Source organism: Orycteropus afer, unplaced genomic scaffold, assembly GCF_000298275.1.
Source record: "Orycteropus afer afer isolate SDZICR_OR568_19922 unplaced genomic scaffold, OryAfe1.0 scaffold00399, whole genome shotgun sequence".
Taxonomy (NCBI): Eukaryota; Metazoa; Chordata; class Mammalia; order Tubulidentata; family Orycteropodidae; genus Orycteropus; species Orycteropus afer.
The window spans coordinates 183977-197375 of record NW_006921986.1 but is presented as its reverse complement, the minus strand read 5'-3'; the positions used below and the strand labels follow the sequence as shown (position 1 = coordinate 197375).

Below are 13399 nucleotides of genomic sequence, written 5' to 3'. Positions count from 1 at the left end.
TTGTCACAGCCACCGTGTTAATCCATCTCGTTGAAGGCCTTCCCCTCTTTGGTCAACCTTCCACCTTAACAAGCATGACCTTCTTCTCCAGGGAAAGGTCCCTTTGGACAACATGACCAAAGTAGGTGAGACCAAGTGTGGCCATTCTAGCTTCAAAGCATCTCGGCTGCACTTCCTCCAGGACGGATCTGTTACTTCTTTTAGCAGTCCACAGTACTTTCAGCATTCTTCACCAGCACCACAACTCAAAAGCATCAACTCTTCTTCTTCGGTCTTCCTTATTCACTGTCCAGCTCTCACATGCATACAAGGTGACAGAAAATATCATGGCTTGTATCAGGTGCACCTTAGTCCTCAAGGAGACATCCTTACTCCTCAGCACTTGAAAGAGTTCCTTTGTGGCCAACCTGCCCAGTGCTACATGTCATCTAATGTCCTGACTGCTGCTTCCATTGGCATTGATTGTAGAACCAAGCAATGTGAATTCTTTGACAACCTCAATCTTTTCTCCACTTATTGTGATGCTACTTATTGGTCCAGTTGTGAGGATTTTTGTTTTCTTTATATTGAGATGTAATCCATACTGAAGACTGTATTCTTCAATCTTCTTCAGTAAGTGCCTCAAGTCATTCTCACTTTCAGCAAGCAAAGTTTATCATCAGCATATCTCAGGTTGTTAATGATTCTTCCTCCAATCCTGATGCCACGTTTTTCTTCATATAGTTCAGCTTCTCAGATTATTTGCTCACCATATAGATTGAATAAGTATGGGGAAAGGATACAACCCCAATGCACTCCCTTCTTGATTTTAAATCATGCAGTGTCCCCTTGTTCTGTTCAAATGACAGCCTCCTGGTCAATGCACAGGTTCCTCATGAGTACAATCAAGTGTTCGGGAATTCTCATTCTTCTCAATGTTATCCATAATTTGTCATGATCCACACAATCAAATGCCTTTCCACAGTCAATAAAACACAAGTCAACATCTTTCTGGTATTCTTTGCCTTGAGCCAAGATCCATCTGACAACAGCTATGATATCCATGTCCTCTTCTGAATCCAGCTTACACTTCTGGAAGTTCTCTGTTAATATACTGCTGCAACCGTTTTTGAATTATTTTCAGTAAGATCTTACTTGCGTGCGATATTAATGATATTGTTTGATAATTTCCACATTCTGTGGGATCACCTTGCTTTGGAATGGGTACAAATATGGATCTCTTCCAGTCAGTTGGCCAGGTGGCTGTCTCCAAATCTCTTGGCATAATCAAGTGAGTGTCTCCAGTGGGGCATCCGTTTGTTGAAATATATCAATGGATATTCCATCAATTCCTGGAGCCTTGTTCTTCACCAATTCCTTCACTGCAGCTTTGACTTTCTCCTTCAATACCATTGGTTCTAGATCATATGCCACCTTCTGAAATGGATAAAGATCTACCAGTTCTTTTTGGTACAGTGACTTTTTGTATTCCTTCCATCTTCTTTTGATGTTTCCTGCATCATTCAATATTTTGCCCATGGAATCTTTCAATATTGCAGCTCAAGGCTTAAATTTATTCCTCAATTCTTTCAGCTTGAAAAATGCCAAGCGTGTTCTTTCCTTTTGGTTTTCTAACTCCAGGTCTTTGCACATTTCATTACAGTTATTGACTTTGTCTGCTTGATCTGCTCTTTGAAATCTTCGGTTCTGCTCTTTGACCTTGTCATTCTGATTCATAGTTACCCTACAGGACAGAGCAGAAGTGCCCTATAGGGTTTCCAATGCTGTAAATCTTAACAGAAGTTGTGTCCCATATCTTTCTCCCATGGAATGGACACTTAACACTTAACAACTGCACCACTGGGGTTCCTCCAGTACTAAAACAAAAAGCAAACCCACTGCCATTAAGTCTATTCCTACTAACAGTAACCCGATTGGATAGAATTGACACAAACACCCACAAGCCTGTTAATCTTTACAGAAGCAGATTGCCTCATTTTTCTCTCATGGAGTGGCTTGTGGGTTCCAGCCAACAATCATTTGGTTAGCAGCTGAATGCCTTAACCACTGTGTCACCAGAGCTCCTTACCCTCCACTATTAGTTACCCAATACAAATGCAAACATGTTCACATGACAACTTTGAGTAAGAATGTTTGTCAAAAACAAAAACCAAACTCACTGACATTGAGTCCATTCCGACTCACAGCAACCCCTCCTTGGGTTTCCAAGGTATCTCTAGGAAGTAGATTGCCCAATCTTCTTCCCGAGGAGTGGCTGATGGGTTTGAACCACCAGCCTTCTGGTTAGCAGTCAAATGTCTTAGGCATTATGCCACCAGAACTCCTAAGAATGTTCCTCATGGCATTATTTATGATAACCAAATACTGAAAACAACCCAATGAATGAATATGCAAACTATGGTGTCTTTATACAAGAAATTACTTAGCAATTTTAAAAAGGAAGTATTGATACAAGCAATAACAGAGATGGATCTCAAAAACATTATGTTACACTGAAAAAAAAAAATAGACACTGTTTGATGATTCAGTTTATATGAAGTATAAGAAGTCACAACACTAAACAGAAAGTTGCCTGGGGGAGGGGGCAGATTTGACTGGAAAGAGAAAGCGGAATCTTGCAGGGGGCAGTTGGTCATGCAAATCTTCTGTATCTTTCACCCAGGAACATAATTGTCAAAATTCATGAAACTAAACATTTCAGATCTATTTTATTTATGTAAATCATACCTCAAAATAAATAAATAAATAAAATAAATTTCATCATTATTGGATATTCTGTAGCATAATTCAACAATTTTAAAATGTCAGCTTCCAGGATGGGGAACAGCTTATGGTTTAACTGCCCAATTTACAGAGACATTGAGGAGGATGTGTTGTTTTCCTTGGGGCACAGCTCTGTCTCTTTAACAATTGACATAGACTCAAAAATAGTATCAATTTTAATAGCAAAAGTCAGGCAATTATGTTTCCTTTTTAAGTCTGAAAATATTGGAAAGGAAGAAAAACATATCCTACTGTGTATAAGCGATCCATCTGTGGTGTTAACCAGCTTGGGAGCAAGGGAGTTTAGAGAAGATACAGATTTATTCATAGAATATTTGAGGAAGAAAGATTGTTTGCTGGGGCAGAGGAGTGAGGACAGAGTGCAGGGTGACTTTTATCTTATTGTAGCAGTATTTGAAAGGCAGGTTTGGGACATAAGAAAGAGACTTCTCATCTTCTTGTCAAAACAAGGGAAGCAAAGGCACATTATCAAATTCCCCTTGGACAAAGAAAATGGAAAGAAAATGACTCAAAATAATGAAACAGATGTCTTTTAAGTAAAAGATTCTGTGAAGTATATTTCACAGACTGCACTGCCTAAGAGTTCTAGGTTTATGATAAAATTGATAATAAATAATATCTGGCCTGCCTAAATCACAAGATGGTTTTGAAGACCAGAAGGAAAATGCTTTTGTCATGAGTGTCCCCTTTTTATTTCCTTTACAGCAAGACTAAGAACTCCTGGCGGTGCAATGGTTAGTGGTTGTGGTTCAGACCCATTTGGCAGCTCTGCGGGAGAAAGACCTGACTGACAATCTGCTTCTGTAAAGATTACATTCTAGGAAACTCTATGGGGCAGTTCAACTCTGTCTGACGAGGTACCTATAAGTCAAATAGAGTCAACAGCTCCTAACAGCAACACAGTATGTAGCACAGCAAATTCACTCAGTCAACAAATACTCATTGAGTTCCTTCTAATGAGATGACTACTGTCCTAAGTGCTTGAAATCCATTAGTGAAGAAAACAGAGAAAATCTTCATTTTCATGGAGTTTTATTCTAGTTGGGGATGTCAGATAAAAAAAAAATACACATAATAAGTAAGTTTTACAGGTAATAAGTGCTATGGAGAAAAGAGATGGAGTAGTAACAGGAATAAAAAAAACAATATGTCTTAGAGAAAATAATTTTGTTCTATAAAAACAGAAAAGAAATACTAAGAGGGCATTTATCCACCAAATAATGAGATAAGCAGTTAAAAAGAATTCTAAGCCAGAGGTATTGGTATTGCAACATAATTAATGAGAGAATAAGGCCAGTTCTGCCAAGCTGTGAAAAAGTATTATATTTTTTTCCAGACACAAATTATCAAAAATTCACAAAAATTAAAATACTGTATCAAATGATTAGCCTAAATAAAAACATCATAATTCAGAAAATCCAAGAAGTAAAGTCTTATGCTAAATTATCCATCTCGTTTTATTCCTTGTTTCCAAAGATTTTCAGAAAAGTCACTCCAGGATTAAAATATTTAATATGAGTTAAAATGTGTTATTGTTTGTAAAAGCACTTGACATAGTACCTGGTATGTGTAAATATGAGTATCTGATAAAATTTACAAAGTTAAAATCGTCATAAAAAGACTATATTCCAAACTTCATTGAGGATTACTGACTGTATCATTAATGTGCCAGTTAATGAAAAAAAAAAAAAAAAGAAAAATGACCATTTTAGAGAACAAGGACAACTTTTTGTTGTTGTTGTTGTTGTTAGGTACCGTTGAGGTGGTTTCGACTATTAGTGACCTTATGTACAACAGAACAAAACACAGCCCGGTCCATGCCATCCTCACAATTGTTGCTATGCTTGACCCCATAGTTGCAGCCAGTGTGTCAAACATCTGGTTGAGGGTTTTCCCCTTTTTCACTGACCTTTACTTTACCTAGCGTGATATTCTTCTCCAGGGACTGGTCTATCCCGATAAGATGACCAAAGCACAAAAGACAAAGTCTAACCATTCTTACTTCTAAGGAGCATTCTGGCTATACTTCTTCCAAGATGGATTTGTTTGTTCTTCTGGAAGTCCAGACTACACTCAATATTTTTAGCCAACACCACAATTCAAATGCATCAATTCTTCTGCAATCTTCCTTGTTCATAGTCTACCTCTCACATGCATATAAGGCTGTTGAAAATACCATAGCTTGGGTCCAGCATATCTTAATCTTCAAAGGGACATATTTGCTCTTTAACACTTTAAAGATGTGTTTTGCAGCAAATCTGTCCAACGCAATAAGTCATTTGATATCTTGACAAATGTGTCCATAGGTGTTGATTGTGGATCCAAGTAAAATGAAATCTTTGACACCTTCAATCTTTTCTCCATTTATTATGATGCTGCTTATTGGTCTCATTGTGTGGATTTTTGTTTTCTTTATGTTGAAGTGTAATCCATATTGAAGGCAGTACTCTTCGATCTTCATCAATAAGTGTTTAAAGTCTTCTTTACATTTAGCAAGCAAGGTTGTGTCATTTGTATATTGTAGGTTGTTAATGACTCTTCTCCCAATCCTGATGCCACATTCTTCTTCATGCTGTATCCCTCATTCTATATCCTACTCTGAATCCAGCTTGCATTTATGCAATTTCCCTGTCAATATATTGCTGCAACCATTTTTTTTTTTTTAATTCTCCTCAGCAAAATTTTACTTTTGTGTGATATTAATGAAGGAGCTTTGGTGGCAAATGGGTAAGGCATTTTGTTGCAAATCAAACCCACAAGCCATTCCATGGAAGCAATCTACTTCCATAAAGATTTACAGCATTGGAAACCCAATGGGGGTCTCTATGAGTCCAAATTGACTTGATAGCAGTGGGTTTGGTTTTCTGTTGTTTTGTGTGTGTATGTGTATGTGTGTGTGTGATATTAATGCTATTTTTCAATAATTTCCACATTCTATTGGATCACTTTTCTTTGGATTGGGCACAAATATGGATCTCTTCCAGTTGTTTGGCCAAGTATCTGTCTTCCAAATTTCTTGGCATCAACTAGTGAGCAGTTCCAGTGCTGCATCTGTTTGCTGAAACATCTCAATTGGTATTCCATAAATTCCTGGAATCTTGTTTTTTGCCAGTTCCTTCAGGGCATTTTGGACTTCCTTCCTTCACTGATTCTTGATCATATGCTACCTCCTGAAATGGCTGAACTGTTAGGCTGGAGTAAACTCAAACCACCAACATTTCAGTCAGCGACTGGGTATGTTAATTTTAGTACCTCCAGGTGTCAGGCCCTGATACAGCCGAGGTGGTAGAACCTGCCCAGGCTGGAAAGTCCCATGTAATGATAAACTTCCTCCTGTGAAACCCCCATATGCTGATAAGGTGTAGACTCGTGCTGATAGCTAATTGGACCCCGCCATTTCCTTAGTGTCCCCAGTTAGGTCCTCTATGTGTCTATAATAATCTATCCTCCCCACCCGGGAGTGCGACTTCTCTGGCCCTGATGCAAGGGCCCGAGAACTTCACCCGGGAGCACTAATAAACTGCATCTCTGAAACAACTCCGTGTCCTGGTGTCTCGGCAGCTCAGCAATACATGAACGTCAATGAACTCTTTTTGGTACAGTGACTCTGTGTATTCCTTTCATCTTCTTTTGATGCTTCCTGCATTGTTCAACATTTTGCCCATAACTAACTAACTAAATTAACTCACTGCCGTCAAGTAGGATCTGACTCACAGTGACCTTTCCTTCAGTTTCCAAGGCAGTATCACTACAGAAGTAGATTGCCCAATCTTCCTTCCAAGGAGTGGCTGGTGGGTTTGAACCGTCAGCCTTCTGGTTAGCAGTCAAATGCCTTAGGTACCACACCACCAGAGCTCCCATTTTGCCCATAGAATCTTTAAATATTCCAATTTAAGGCTTGAATTTTTTCCTCAGTTCTTTTAGCAAGAAGTCATTGGTCTTGGAAAACAATCATGCAATCTCTGGCGTCACTTCTATCACCTAGGCCGTATTGCCCAACTATCAATGCTTCTTCTTTATTTCCAACTTTCACATTCCATTGAAAAGTAATCATAATGCATCTTGATTGCATGTTCAATCAATTTCAGACTGCAGAAGTTGATAGAAATCTTCAATTCTTCAGCTTTGGCTTTAGTGGCTGGTGTGTAAATGTGAGTAATAGTAGTTTCAACTGGTCTTTTTGTAGGTGTATGAATTTTATCCTATTACTTACAGCATTGTACTTCAGGATAGATCTTGAAATGCTCTTTTTGATGATGAATGTGACAGCATTCCTCTTCAATTTGTCATTCCCAATGGAAGCTCTGGTAGCATAGTGCCTAAGGCACTTGTCTGCTAACCAGAAGGCTGGCAATTCAAACCCACCAGCCTCCTCGGAAGGAAGGTTGGGCAATCTACTTCCACAGTGATACCACCTTGGAAATCCAAAGAAGGGTCTCTATGAGTTGGGGCTGACTCGATGGCACATAACAACAACAACAACAACAGCATAGTAATCCACATGATTGTCTGATAAAAATGGCCAATGCATTTCATCAGTTCATTTCAGCTCACTAAGGCCTAGGATGTTGATCTTTACAAGTTCCATTTCAGTTTTTACAATTTTGAATATTTTTAGATTCATTCTTCATGCATTTCACATTCTGATTATTAATGGATGTTTGTAGCTGCTTCTTCTAATTTGAAATTGTGCCCCATAAGCAAAAGAAGGTCCCAAAAGCTTTACTGCATCCAAGTCCTTAAAATCTAGGACTTTGAGGAGGCAGCTCTTCCTCACTCATATTTTGAGTGCCTTTCAATCAAAGAGGCTCATTTTCTGGCATTATATCAGACAATGCTTCACTGCTGTTCATAAGGTTTTCAGGGGCCAGTTTTTTGAGAAGTGAATGGCTTCTTCCTTCTTCGTAGTCTTTCTTAGTCTGGAAGCTTTGCTGAAACCTGTCCACCTTTGGTGACTCTGCTGATATTTGAAATAGTGTGGTATAGCTTCCACATCACAGCAACACACAAGGAACCACATAGTAAGACAAACTGACAGACAAGTAGTAGAAGATAACACGTCAGGTAAATTAATTGCAGTTACACTTGATAGGCTATTTTTATAATACAGACCTAAGTAAGTGTCCTTGTGCTCATATATTTCAGGGTTTAGCCTATAGTTTGAAGTGCTTGAAATTTCTTTCTCTTTTATTCATCATTTTCTTTAGTTTCACTGCTCATTACACTGCCATTTCCATCAGAACGTGTGAAATGGAAGGGGAAATGAAAACTGGTAAACATAGTTTATGCCAGTTTGGTTCTTAAAAGTATGTGAGGAACTTAAAACAGCTAGATAAAATTAGGTTGGAGGTGTTTCCTTCTGTGCTATTCCTGTCCCACATCACCAGGCATCCTTGAAAGTACATATATTTGTTTAACTTACTACAATTTCTGGTTTCAGAAAATCTCAAGATATTAATATGAGGAAATTTTATTTGAATTGTCTCTCTTAAATAAAGCCTGCTCATGAAGGCAAGGAAGAATATTAAGTGACCATTCAAACTCTAACAGTTATTTTTCTTTGCATACTAAAATGGCATGAACATCTTCCCCCAGACAGGCCAAGAAGCAACTTTTACATTCCCATAGCACCTTTTTACACAGCTATTTTAGTTGTTAGAGTCCCCGGGTAATGCAGATGATTAATTCCCCCATCATTAACCAAAAAGCGGGAGCGGGGGGGGTGTACACCTAGAGGCACCTTACGAGAAAGTCCTGGTGATCTACTTCTGGAAAATCAGCCATTGAAAACATTACAGAGCACAGTTCTACTCTGAAACACGGGAGCTACCATGAGTCAGAGCCTACTCAAAGGCAACTGATGGCTTGTTTTACTAGTTGTTGCTGTAGGTGCCATAGAGTCAGCTCCAACGCATAGCAACCCTATGTGCAGCAGAATGAAACACTGTCCCGTCCTTCTCCATCCTCACAATGTTCACTGTTTGAGGCCATCACCACAGCCACTGTGTCAGTTCATCTCATTGAGGGTCTTCCCTTTTTTTTTTGCTGACCCTCTACTTTACCAAGCATGATATCCTTTTCCAGGGACTGCTCCCTTTTGATATGACCAAAGTATGAGAGATGAAGATAATTTTAATCACCATGTTGCATTTAATTTGTTGTCATTTGATCCTCCCCTAGGGCTAAAAACTCCTAAAAGAAGAAATTGCCTTTTCACCTTTGTATCCCCAGGTGTCTTGCACAGTTCTTAGCTCACAGTAGGCAGTTTCGATAAGTGAAGGAATTAATAAAGGATCACTGAGCTCTGGTGGCATAGTGCCTAAAGCATTTGACTGCTAACCAGAAGGCTGACAATTCAAACCCACCAGCTACTCCTCTGAAGGAAGACTGGACAATCTACTTCTGTAGAGATACCGCCTTGAAAACCCAAAGAGAGATTACTATGAGTCAGAATTGACTCCATGGCATTGAATTTGGTTTGCTGTTTTTTTGTTTTGTTTTTTGAGATTTACATGAGAACAAAGAAAGTTTCTTATTTGGAAGCAATTCAGCTACCTTAACTGTAAGAATTTCTGATACAAAATATATCCATTCCCCTTTATATCTTCATTATCTACATGTAGCGTAAGTATTTCAAACCATTACATAAATTACTGTGTCTTGTATAAACTGCCTTTGTAATAAGCTGAAAGGTTAAAAACACTGCTGGGGAATAAGATATCTTGCCGTATGCATGCCAATGCAAACTCATTGAAAATCTCCAGCACCGTTAAAGAATTTGTTAAAGCCTCTCTTCTTTAGTAAAGTTAGCCTAATAGCTTATTACACGGTGTAATTGTGATATTTGAATATTCCTCCTAATGATTATTCAGAGACTGAGACACGTTCTTGATGAAAAATGATCAAATGCAGTGCTCTATTTTTAACCTACATCTTCAGCAGGTTTATTATTTTGAAATAAAATCTATTAAACCTCATGAATACATTATTCCTCATTAAGATTCTTTTTGACTTCATTTGACATGTTAAAGACAGGGTATCAGTGAATAATTTATAAGTAAAAATTATTTTACAGTATTTATCTTAGAAATTAGAGTGAATAGAACACAAGAGAAAAATGATTTAAAAAAGAAGAAGACCCAAGTACCTGATAGAGAAGGTAAGACAAGACAGGGGACTCTCCAGGTTAATTTCAGCGTTTCCAGAACACTCCTACCTTTTCATCTAAATGACTTTTCCCAGTATTTTGCTTTATGAAATACATAGGTTGACAAGCCAACTCATTTAATAGACCAACAATTACTGAGATCAAAAATTACTAACAAAAAAGCATACACATATGATTAAATCTCCATCGTTTAATCAACTTAGGACTCTGTTAAATGAAATCAAGTGAACATGTTCTTGGTGATCCATAAACCATTATAAAAAATGTAAAGTATTATCATTACAGTAGTACACATGTAAAACATTTTGCCTAATAATCAACTTTCTGTTTACGGTGGTTTTGTGCTTGATTCCTTTTACCACTAAAAAACATCATGCTAAAGTAGTGGTTTTCAAACGTTTTTGTTTATTGGCCTCAACTAGGATTTCTTTGAAACAAAATCTTCCTGTAAATCCAAAATTAGCTTCAGGAAATATCTATTTTGTTCTTGGACTAGGAAAAGAGAAACAAATTCTATTTTAAGCCTGAGGGAGGAAGGAAAGGGAATGCTGGAAGTTGATGTAATCAGTTATGAAACTAAGATTAAGATAACAAAAGTCATTATGATGGCTGGTCATTGACAAGATCTGGGAGAACTGACACATTGCTCCAGGCCAATGAAGTATGACTAAGGAGGATTTCATAAAAGCTCTTGCTCCTACCAGCAAGTAGATAGGGGCACTAAGGCTCCCAACTGTTCCCTTCATAAATTCCTATATTTCAATCGTCTTCTGCCCACAACTACACCAGAGGCCACACTTTGAGAAATCTTGGCCCCCAAAAGAAAAACTATAACATGTTCTTATAGTTACCAGTCATCATAAAATACTAACCAATACTCAGCAAATAGTTCATTAAATCTTTTTTTGGGGGGTGGGGATTACTACCTAGTTTTCATCAGATCTAAGTTGAATTTTTGGAGACACTTTGTTGTTGTTGCAATGCTGTTGTTGTTATTTGCCATCCAGTCGGAGTGACTCATAGCGACCCCTCCTTGGATTTCCGAGGAGATATCACTATGGAAGTAGATTGCCCAACCTTCCTTCTGAGGAGTGACTGGTGTGTATGAACCACCAGCCTTCTGGTTAGCAGTCAAGTGCCTTAGGCACTACCCTACCAGATCTCTATATGACCTACTTTAGGAAACTATTTTATGAGCTCTCAGCCTATTTAGCTTATACACAATAGCTTCAACATTGAAATAGGTTATCCTTATTTGAATTCTCTTTGTAACATTTTGCTCAGTAAAATCAAGCATTTAAAATATATGCTATAGTTGCTTAATCTAAGCAACATGATGCCAGCAAATCAAGAGAAATTTGAAAAACAGTTCTTCATAAAATTGCATAGTCATAGTGTTTACTTAGAAGAAAATATTTTTATCTGGCTTTTTAGTATCATGCATATGCAACATTAAATAATCATTGCAATATGCTATCAAATATAATTAGGAAAAATATTTTTATCTATCTACTTAGCATCATGTACTTGCAACATTAAATAATCATTGTAGCAAGTCATCAAATATAATTTTTTCTCTAGATTTTAATCAAACATGATAACTTTTTAATGATAAGGCATACTTTTTCATTTTTTTTTAAATTATTAAGTGCTAGGGAGCACAATTACCATTCAGACAATCATGTCAATACATTTTCAAATCTTTTATTAACACATATAAACAGCTTAAATTTTTACTGTTTTGCTTTCCTACTCTAGGTTTCAACAATCATATCACAATTCTGTGGAAATATTCAGAGTTAATTTTCTTCCATTTTTCTCTGGTCATGACCACACACACACACACAAACATCTGTACTCATCTTATTTTAATTGTATTTTGAAGATATCTAAATATACTTCCTTTTCAAAAAGTGGTAGTAAATTATTTGTGCAAAATAGTGGTGATTTTTAATATAGTAAATGTCACTTTCTTTGTTAAATGATTACAAAGTGGAAAAACACATTTACAACTACTTTTGAGGAAATTATTTCAAAGTGCAAAATCATGTAATGAGATTATTATAAACTCATTGTTTCAAATCTAAATGACATACTTTAATGTTTCTTTTCACTTTTAAGTAAACTGTAATAATTGAGTAGTATGAATGAGCTTACTGAACTATGTAACAGTCAACTAAAATTGCAGTCTCATTTTAATTTTTAAGATGTAGAAGTCTTCAGAAGACTCATTAGCAGACATTATTTTTAAATATTAAAAGAGGAAATATAGATTATCTACTCACCCTGTGGTGTTGTGAAATATTCTGGCAAAATTAAAATGACTGTGATAACTATTGCCACAAATAGTTTAAGAAGGGCTGTTTTTGCCATGTCTATTCACATGACACAAATGTGCTCCCATCCAGTTCATCGATGATATGTTTCTTCCGGCTTTAAGTTACATCTCTGTAGTGTTTTAAGTTAATGCAGTTCACCTCATATTCACTTCCTTTTGGGTAAGACTTTAAAAAAAAAAAAAGGACTTGAACTGAGACTTCTTCATTTTGAGTCACTTTCCATTAAGAGAGCTATCCTCTGATAAATATCTTTAAACTATCTCCTAAACAAATAAATAAAATAATATTATCTCAAGGGGTCTTGTTTCATCTAATTTTGCAGGTATTTTCCCATGTTAACCAATCTGTATGAATAAATGTAAACCCACAATATATTTACCAAAAGTAAAAGCATGGATGTCAGTCATATCCAGGTTATATGGATGTCATTCATTTATTCATTAAATGATTATTGTTCTGGTTACCTAGTGCCACTCTGACAAGAAATATACCACAAATAGGATGGCCTTAACAAACAGGAGTTTATTCTTACAATTTGGAGGTTTTAAGTCCAAGTTCAAAGTGCCAGGCTCTAGGTGACGGGTGAAAGCCCCTCAACCTTGGGGTCCGGCTCGATCTCCTCCTCCCAGCGCACTGGAGCTAGAGGCATTTCTTCACACAGACAGCTGTTGGCTGCTGAGGCTGAGAAGCCCCAAGGTTGACAAGTAAAAAGGCACAGTACTGATGTTACCAAACCGCACGGCAGGCCATTAACGTAGGTCCATTTTAAGTCCCAAGGTCGGCAGAGCGTAGGAGGCTGCTGAGCAACTACACGGCTACATGCAGGGTCCAAGCATGCCAAAGGCTAGAGACCATTCCCAAGGCTTCTGCTTAAATACAGGAAGCAGATCACATTCCCTAAGGCAGCTACTCAGCTGTTCCCAGTAGATTCCACCATGGAGTTGATTACCAATCTCATCATGGGGAATACTACATCCAGCTGCCCAGCCACTCAACGGGCCCAGCCAAGTTGACACAAAAACATAACCACCACAATTATTGATGCATTTTTAAGTGCTAAGTGCTGTGCTGGAGTCTGGTATTAAGAAATAGTACATCCCAATAAACA

The 13399-nt window shown here is 37.5% G+C and overlaps 1 protein-coding gene across 1 annotated transcript in view; it reads right to left on the bottom strand.

The window, feature by feature from the left end:
* The window catches only part of TMEM156 (transmembrane protein 156), a 55464-nt gene extending 43139 nt beyond the window's left edge, over window positions 1-12325 (bottom strand). Inside the window, exon 1 of the mRNA XM_007953536.2 lies at window positions 12238-12325. Coding sequence (XP_007951727.2) covers window positions 12238-12325 — 88 coding nt within the window. The remainder of the gene's footprint in view (window positions 1-12237) is intronic.
* Between the last annotated feature and the right edge of the window lie 1074 nt (window positions 12326-13399).